The 9,021-nt window shown below is 53.3% G+C and overlaps 1 protein-coding gene across 1 annotated transcript; it reads left to right on the top strand.

Moving 5' to 3' along the window:
- The first annotated feature begins 664 nt into the window (after positions 1-664).
- On the top strand, positions 665-1,661 carry LOC139833267 (uncharacterized). Its single transcript, XM_071823490.1, has 2 exons — positions 665-758; positions 854-1,661. Exons 1-2 carry the CDS (start codon positions 710-712, stop codon positions 1,489-1,491), a joined length of 687 nt encoding a protein of 228 aa, XP_071679591.1. The 5' UTR covers positions 665-709; the 3' UTR covers positions 1,492-1,661.
- Positions 1,662-9,021: the final 7,360 nt, after the last annotated feature.

Here is a 9,021-nt window from a genome sequence, read left to right as displayed (position 1 = left end):
ATCCGGGACTTCAAGAAAAACATTGGCCAGTTCTGCGATCAACTTATCTGCAAGCAAAAGGTACTCCCCAGTAGCCCCCAAGCATGTAGGCGGAAACTCAAAAAGTAGTTAGCGCTTAAATGCTTAGAGAAAAATTACTTCCGGGAAAGTTTTTTTAGAATGGACCAGTAGCCCCCAAGCATTATGGCGGAAAAGTTCCGGCAATGATGCTTTAAAAAACCAACGCTACGGCGGAATTTTTACTCCTGCCTTTGTTTAAATTTTACGAGAACGGCAGGCGCTGCACTACGAGCTGCACAAGAACATTGCCCTGCAGCGCCGCGTTACTCTGAGTCAGGCGGAAAATATCCGGACCCTGAAGGATGAGAATGCGGAACTGGCTAAACAACTGGCAGACGCCCAAGGTTGGTTTCCACCTTCTTCGTTATTAACCAAATTCCGACTTCAAATTTGCTGTTAACGTATATTATTATAGGCGCATCCTCCTCCCTTGCAACAGCTTCGACTGAACTTGAGAACCTGCGCTCCTCGTACCAAGAATTGGAGACGAAGCTAAAGGAGGCGGAACTTAAGAGGGAGCAGGCCGAAAAGCATTGGCGGAGAAAAACTCCGAGCATATCGGGGAGAAGGGCGAGCTGGAGCTGAAAAAGAATGCGACAGCGAGACCATCAGGAGGCAGCAAAAGGAGCTCAACGGACTCCGGAAATTCATGGAGACAGCGGAGCAGCACTGGGACTTGCTCAATGAGAACATCTTGGGTATGATATCGGAACCTTGTCAAGATATTTGCTCCGACTCTTTTTTACTTTGCGCTTAAATTGCGTGCTTATATCCTGATTATCTTTTTATGTAGAGCCGCTTGGGTACCCGGAACAGCGCCGGAATTTGTTCCCACGAGACGATCTTCTGCAACTCGCGGGTGATGACTGCAAGGATCTCATCTCCGCCTCCCGCAAAATATGCCATAATTTGAACATCAAAAGGAGCCGCACTTGTGACGTGCGCAAGCTTATTGGTAAGATGGACGTTCTGCCGGAGCTGGTGACTGATCTACAAGCATCTTCAGCCCGAGGCGCAGCTGCAATGGCCTTGACCATGTGCCTAGCACATACTCCGGGTCTTGATCTTGATGAAGTGACCACGGGCGTTCCTCCGGATGCGGACGTCGGCGAGCTGCTGGATGCAGTGAGCGGCTACGACACCCGCATCGCGCGCAGGATCCGGCACGAGGAATTCTACGACAAGGTCGTCCTCGCTGCTGACGAGGCCTTAGAAGCGGAACTTTTGAAGGATCTCGACGCCCAGGCGCGACCTGCGGAATCCGGAGCCGAGTTTACCTGGACCAGCTCCAAGGATGCGCCCCAAGAAGAACCCAAGACCAGCACTGCTGCTTCCGAAGAAAAGGAAAGTGAAGAAGACGTATCTTCTCCGGCCGAAGGCGCCAAGGAACAAGATCCAGAGGGCAAAACTTCTCCGGCTAAGGGGGAGTGAGAACTTTTATTCCTGCGGGAAAAGCAATGCATCATTTTGGCCCCAGCGAGGGTTTGTAATAAGACTTTAAATTCTTAAGTAGCTAGGAACGAAACAATTATGCATGGGGCGGAAACACTTATCCTGCTATCCGTTAAATATTGTGTGCATGTTTCGTTTTATGTCGGAAAGCAAGTGCTGACTTCGTTATTTTCCGGCTTGCTCGCTTGACCTTCCACGAGCCGGAAAACCTTAGCCGGAAACGCTCGCCGCGGCGCAGCGAAGCCCAATGGCAGTCCGTCCATAACCGTGGAAACAAGCCCCCAGGCATAGGTGCCGGAAATCGCTACTAGGAATCCACGAGTTCGCAACAGATAACAACTTTATCAGAAAACTTAAGCTTACGTCCTAAAGGACGATTTTGAAAATCACAACTTTCATACACGCCTAGGCGGAAAAATCCAGCTCTGCGGTTTTAGTCGGAAAAAACATACACGATCTAAAATGAACAAGTAAAGGAGGTAAAAGACTCAAAAGAGTGAACCAGAAGCTTTATTTCATTGATCATGTATAACTATTACAGAGTTTAGAACTCGGAAAATATATGCTAAGTGTAGAAAGGACGTAGCTGTGCGATATTCCAAGGGCGATCTGTTTCATCGTAGATGTCATCCGGATCCTCACGCTTGCGTTTCCGGTGCCCGTTAGCAGGTCTATCCCTTAACTCGCGGAAATCAACAAGGTAGTACGACCCGTTATGAAGCACTTTGCTAACGACGAAGGGTCCTTCCCATGGAGATTGCAGCTTATGGTCTTTCACTGTCGAAGGCGGAGGACCAGGTCTCCTGCCATAAAGGAGCGTTTCCGAACTCGGCTTGCTGTGATAACGTCGGAGCTTTTGCTGATAGATGGCGGATCTACTGATCTGCTAAGTTCCGAGCTTCCTCGATCAGGTCCAGAGATAGCTGTCTTGCCTCGTCAGCTGTTTCTTCATTGTAGGCGGAAACTCGCGGTGAATCGTGGATGATGTCGGAGGGAAGTACGGCTTCGGATCCGTATACCAGGAAAAAAGGGGTAAACCCTGTTGATCTGTTAGGGGTAGTTCGTAAACTCCACAGAACAGCCTCCAACTCATCAGCCCAAGCTCCGGCTGCTCGTCGCAGCGGTCCTTCAAGGCGTGGTTTAATTCCTGATAATATTAGGCCGTTAGCCCTTTCAACCTGACCATTGGACTGTGGATGAGCCACGGATGCGAGGTCCGATCGTATCCCCATTGTCTCACAATAATCCCTCAATTCTCCTTGAGCAAAGTTCGTGCCATTATCTGTGATTATGCTTTGTGCGGGATGCCGAATCTCATCACGAGGCTGCAGACGAATTTTAGTGCCGTAGCACCGTCGGCTTTTCTCCTTGGCTTAGCCTCGATCCATTTCTTGAACTTGTCAACGGCGACCAGGAGGTACTCAAAACCGCCGGGAGATGATTTTTTTAACTTACCAACCATATCAAGCCCCAGGACCGCAAATGGCCAGGTGATAGGTATGGTCTTCAGCTCTTGGGCTGGAGCGTTTGGTTGAGTAGCGTAAATGCGACAACCTCGGCAGGTCTTGACTATTTTATCAGCGTCTTCTTTAGCTGTAAGCCAATAGAAACCTAGCAGAAAAGCTTTTGCAACGAGTGATACGGGAGCGGCGTGATGCCCGCGAGTCCCTGCGTGGATCTCTCTGAGGATTTCAATGCCATCTTGATTGGAGACGCATTTAAGAAATACCCCTGCTGCACTTCGTTTGTAGAGCTGTCCATCAACTATTGTGTAGGTTCTTGCTCGTCTGACGATCTGTCGTGCGAGGACCTCGTCCTCTGGCAACTTCGATCGATGAGGTAGTCCGGGAAAGGCTGGGTCCAGGCCGGAATGATAGCCATCACTTCCCTAGCCGGAGACAACGCCACCTCTGGGTTTTCCGGGTTAGCGCCCTTAACTGAGGGTATCCGGAGATGCTCCAGGAAAATGCCAGGCGGAATTGGTTTCCTGCCGGATCCGAGCTTGGATAGCATGTCTGCCGCTGTGTTATCGTCTCTCCTGACGTACTTGACTTCGTATCCGAGGAAGCTCTTGGCAATCTCGTCAACTTCGTCTCTGTAGGCCGCCATGACGGAATTTCTGGCGTTCCAGGTTCCGGCTACTTGTTGTGCCACCAGGTCGGAATCTCCACAGCATATGATGTGCTTGATCCCTATTTCCTTAGCGATGCGCAGACCGTGTAGTAGAGCCTCATATTCCGCCATGTTGTTGGTAGCTTCGAAGTGGATGCACGGAACATACTGCAATTCTTCTCCGGTAGGGGACTTGAGGTGACTCCGGCTCTGAGCCTTGATGCTGCTTGGATCCGTCGAAGTGCATGACCCATGTTTACGGTTCCGGCTCCAGGACTTGCATCCGGAGCTTCTGTCCAATCTGCAACGAAATCTGCCAGAACCTGAGATTTTACCGCAGTCCTTGGCTTGTAAGCGATGTCGAAGGCGGATAATTCGATGCCCCATTTAGCCGTACGTCCTGTTGCGTCAGCGTTGTTGAGAATTGTTGACAGCGGAGCCTTGCTCCACGGCATTCTTGGATGCTCTTGGAAATAATGCCTCAACTTCCGGCTGCCTAGGAACACGCCATAAGCTAGCTTACGAAAGTGAGGATATCTCTGTTTTGATTCCGTCGGCACCTCGCTGATGTAGTAGACAGGTCTACGGACGTCATATTCATGACCTTCTTCCTTTCGCTCCACCACGATGACGAGGTGACGACTTTGTTGGTAGCTGCCGGATAAAGGAGCATTGGCTCGACTCTCTGGAGCTGCCAAGATAGGCGGGGAGGTGAGTATCTCCTTCAACCCTCGAAGAGGCTGCATCATTGCGTCGTCCCAGGACAAACTTGTCTGTTTTCTTCAGCAGCTTGTACGAGAGGTAGTGCCTTCTCGCCAAGACGGGTGACAAACCGACTGATTGCTGCAACACATCCCGTTAGTCGTTGCACATCTTTGAGACAAGTTGGCCTTTTGATGCACAGGATTGCCTTGATCTTTTCCGGGTTAACCTCAATGCCTCTGTGAGAGACTATGAAGCCAAGGAGTTTTCCGGCTGGCACGCCAAAGACGCACTTCAGCGGATTCAACATCATCTTGTACTGCGGAGGTTGTCGAAGGTTTTACGTGAGATCGCTGATCAAGTCGGATCCTTTCCGGGTCATGACCGCGATGTCGTCGACGTAAGCGTGCACGTTCCGGCCAATTTGGTCCTTCGAGGCACCGCTGCATCGTACGTTGGTAAGTAGCACCTGCATTTTCAAACCAAAAGGCATAGTAACATAGCAGTAAGTACCAAAGGGGGTAATGAATGAAGTCGCCTTTTGGTCGGATTCCTTCATCCGGATCTGATGATACCGGAATACGCATCAAGAAAACACAGAAGTTCCGCCCCCGCCGTCGAATCAATGACTTGGTCAATGCGCGGCAAGGGGAACGGATCCTTCGGGCAATGTTTGTTCAAGCCAGAGTAATCGATGCACATTCTTAGTATTTCGGTGTTCTTTTTGGGTACAAGGACGGGATTCGCGACCCAATCGGTATGGATAACTTCTATTACAAAACCTGCTTCTAGTAACCTTGCTAGTTCCAGTCCTATGGCGCGGCGCTTCTTATCTCCAAAGCGTCGCATAGCTTGCTTCTTGGTTTGGCCCCGGATTTATGTTGAGGTAGTGCTCGGCGAGTTCCCTAGGTACTCCGGACATGTCGAGAAGGTTGCCATGCGAAGATATCCATGTTAGCGCGGAGGAACTCGACGAGCGCGCTTTCCTATTTGGGGTCCATGTTGGCTCCGTGAAACCTGCTTGGAAGAGTCACCTGGGATGAGGTCGTGCTTCTTGGTTTCTATCGCGGGCTTGAAGGAGGTTTTCTGCTCGGAGATTTGCTTCTTGGTGGTCTGCATCTCGGTCGGATCCACCGCGGCTCTGTAGCCTTTCGGCTCTTCTCCGGATATCACGGACTCTGCGAAGGCGGCTTCGCCTAACTCGCACTCATGAGCTTTTTGTAGTCTCCGGATACGGTAATCATACCTTTAGGACCGGAATCTTGAGCTTGTTGTAGATGTAGCACGCTCTTGCGTGGAACTTGTGGTAGGTGGGCCTGCCGAAGATGACGTGGTAGGAGCTCTTGAAGGGCACAACTTCAAACGTGATCTTCTCTTCGCGGAAATTATGAACATCGCCAAAAGCCACGGGAAGTGTGATGCTGCCGAGGAGTTCGCCTTCTTACCCGGAACCACGCCATGAAACTCGGTGGTGCTTTGTGTTTGAGCTGTTCCTTGGTGAGGTTCATCCGCTCTAGAGTCTCCAGGTACATGATGTTCGAGGCTAGCTCCACCATCCATGAGGCACTTGGAGAAGTCATACCCATCGATGCGGGGACTTACAACCAAGGCGTAGCATTCCTTCGGCACAATTGCGGGATGATCCTTCCGATCAAATGTGCACGGGATTTCCGACCACTGACGTCTTGCGGCACGGCGGAACTATGGCGTTCGGGATCCGGGTAGCTGACTTGGAGGCGCGGACTGTTGGGGTTCCGAGGAAAGTGTGGTAAGCCCCCACGCTCTTTTTGTCGAATGGGTTGGATTTTCCTGCGGATCCTGCCTTGGGATCCGGCGAGTTATCATCCTCATCCATCGCCTCGGAACTATCGTCCTCCTTGTCCTTGTTCTTGCCCTTGCCACCTTTTCCGCGAGGGCGGTGCTTCGAGCGCGCTTGTATCCGGCCTCCGGGTCGTTCTTTAGATCATTGACCCACTTGCGATTGCGGTTGGTATGAGTGGACTTCCTGTAACCGGATCCGGATGGGCCGGGCGAGGGCATGTCTCTGTACTCCTCATAGGTTTGCGGTGCGCGGGATCCGGCAGCGGTGACCTCGGAGGTATGCTGCGACCCCTGCCGGCTCCGCCTCCGCGTCCGCGTCCTCTTCCGCCTCCTGGACCTCCGCGTTGAAACGCCATGGCGACCATCTCGGATCCGCCACTCTTACGGTCATCGGGGTTCTTGCGCTTATGGCTGCTGCTGCCGCCGTTGTCACGGTTCTTCTTTTGTTGGTGCGGGGGATTGCTTGTGGCTGCGAGATCACCGCTGCGTCGTCGTCGGCGGCGGTGTGATCGCTAGCGATGGTGATCATGTCATCCAACGTCGGTTGATTTGCATTGACCATGCAGGTTAGCTTGTGTCGCAGCAATCCTCCTCGCTGCAAGCCCCCAATGAAGGCGTGCATTGCTTTGTGCGGTTGTCAACGTTCTCGCACTCGTTTACGCATGCCAACCATCGGGTAAGGAAATTCCTTGATGTTTCGCCCTTCTTACGGATGCAAGCACTGTGGGTCGCTTGTTGTGGCAGGTCTCTTGTAGGTGCCCCTGAAGTGTTTCTCAAAAGCGTTCTTCAGGTCGAACCAGCAAAAGATGGAGTTCTTCTCGAGGTCGCCGAGCAGGATCCGGGCTGGACCTACAAGGTACAAGCTGGAGCATGCGGCGGCGATGTTAGGGGTTCCTCCGGCAAAGGTTACAGCATTGTAGTAATCCTCAATCCAGGTATCCGGCCTTTCGGTGCCATCATAATGCTTCAGATTTCCGGGTAGCTTGAGGTTCATCCTTGGCTTTGGTTCCTCTCGAATCATCCTGCCAAAGCACTTCGGACCAATGTAGTCGGTTCTGTACTCGTTAAGGCGGTCCCGCGCGTCGCGCGAGCCGTGGCGAGGAGACTTGGAGCGAGAGCGAGATCTCCGGCCATTGCCTCCGCCTCCACCTCCGCCGCCACCGCTAGGTGGTGGTGAGGGAGACCTGCGAGGTGGGCGGTCTGACTTCTTGCTTCCGCCATACGAATCTCCTCGGCCTTCCTGGTGCTGACTCCGGCTCCTGTGGCTGCCTTCGCCTCGGCGCGGGCGGGCCTGGTCGGTCCGGCGAGGCTCGGGGTCACGGCTCCGACGAGGCTGCGGGTCCCGGCTCTGCGAGGTTGCGGATCGCGGCTCCGACGAGGTTACGGATCGCGGTTCCGGCGAGGCTGCGGACCGCGATCTTCATTCCGACTCCTCCTGGGCTCAGGCTCATGAACATTGTTCTGATTCCGGCGAGGTTCCGGCGAGCGCTCCCTGTTTCTGTTTCTTGGCAGCACGTTATCGCGGATAACAAGCGCACCATGCCCTACGGGCCTGGTGTTTCCGGCTGGACTACGGCGGCGAGGGGGTCGCGGGTAACCGTTGGGTGGAGGTGAGGGGTTGCGGTATTTGTCTCTTCCGGAGTACATCGCGTCCTTTCCCTTCCTTGGATCCGACGGAGGCGTCTGTGACGGAACGGGGATCGGATTTGGGTGCTCCCTGGCCCTTCTTCTGCGCTCCGACGATCCGGTGTGCGATTCATCGTCCTTACAACGCGGTAGATACACAGTTATCCGGATTGGATTCCAACCTGCGCGAAGTATCTGCCTTGTTCTGCTGCTGCATTGCTGAAGCGACAAGTGTGCGGAGATAGTTGATATCAACTTCTTCGTCCTTCTTCTTCAGCAATTCCGCAGCTTTCTGCATGTTGTCCTTTGGAGTTTCCAGCGGCTGGTGATCTGCGGGCGTGTTGAAGGGTATTCTGCGAGGCGGAATTGCTTCTCTAACAATTCGATCGGCCTCCGCCTGCGCATAGGTCATCTTTACCTCCCACTCAGCCCTCATGCTCTTGACCTGCTCGAGTGTGGCAGCAATCTCGCGGTCCTGTCTCTCGAAGTTTTCCGTCCAGGCTGCATGATCTGCCCTTCCTATCCTTAACGCAGCTTCGGTATCGGCGAGCCTCTTGGGCTGTGGCCAGCATTTCCTTTACGGCGGTCTCTAGGGCCTCCAGGATCTGCGGCGTCGCCCGGGGTTATAGGTGTGTTAAGAACTGCTCGCGCGGCCACCTCCTCTGCTGACAAGATTTCCTCCGAGGGAGAATCCCTTTGGGGTCGCACTCGAGACATTGGAGATCCTTGATGGGATGGTTGGGGGTCAGATTGGCTGACTTGGTCTCCGGATCCAGTTTGTCCCAGCGCTGCTACCGTTGCGAGAACCTGCTTGGGCTGGGCGGAGTCGACTTCAGGCTGATCGCCGTATCCGTACTCCCTTATCTTGCGAACGACGTCATCAGATTCCGTGGACGGGGTGTCGCCGGAAATTGGGCTCAGATTGCCCAAAATCGACTCTTCAACCGGAGCTTCGCTTTCTCCGACAAGCTGAGCCTGATCCGGATCTGCGCCGCTTTCCGGTGCCTCTACCTGCTCAGGACCAACTCCGTCTTCTTGAGGGGCGGTTCCGGCGGTATGGGCCAAGAAGTGTACGAAGTGGCACCTCTGCTTTTCTAACACCTGGGAAACCCGGGCGGATGCATTGGTCTTCCACCTTTGTTTCCTGCTCGGGGGCGGATTGGGTGGGCTTTGAAATTTCAGATCCGAGGCGGAATCTTCCTTGGGAAGCTCCTGCATCTCAGATCGGATCTTCGCGACAGCGTCCAG

The sequence above is a fragment of the Lolium perenne genome, chromosome 7 (genome assembly GCF_019359855.2).
Source record: "Lolium perenne isolate Kyuss_39 chromosome 7, Kyuss_2.0, whole genome shotgun sequence".
In the NCBI taxonomy this organism is placed as follows: domain Eukaryota; kingdom Viridiplantae; phylum Streptophyta; class Magnoliopsida; order Poales; family Poaceae; genus Lolium; species Lolium perenne.
The sequence above is the reverse complement of the archived record's forward strand: the minus strand, read 5'-3'. Positions and strand labels throughout refer to the sequence as shown.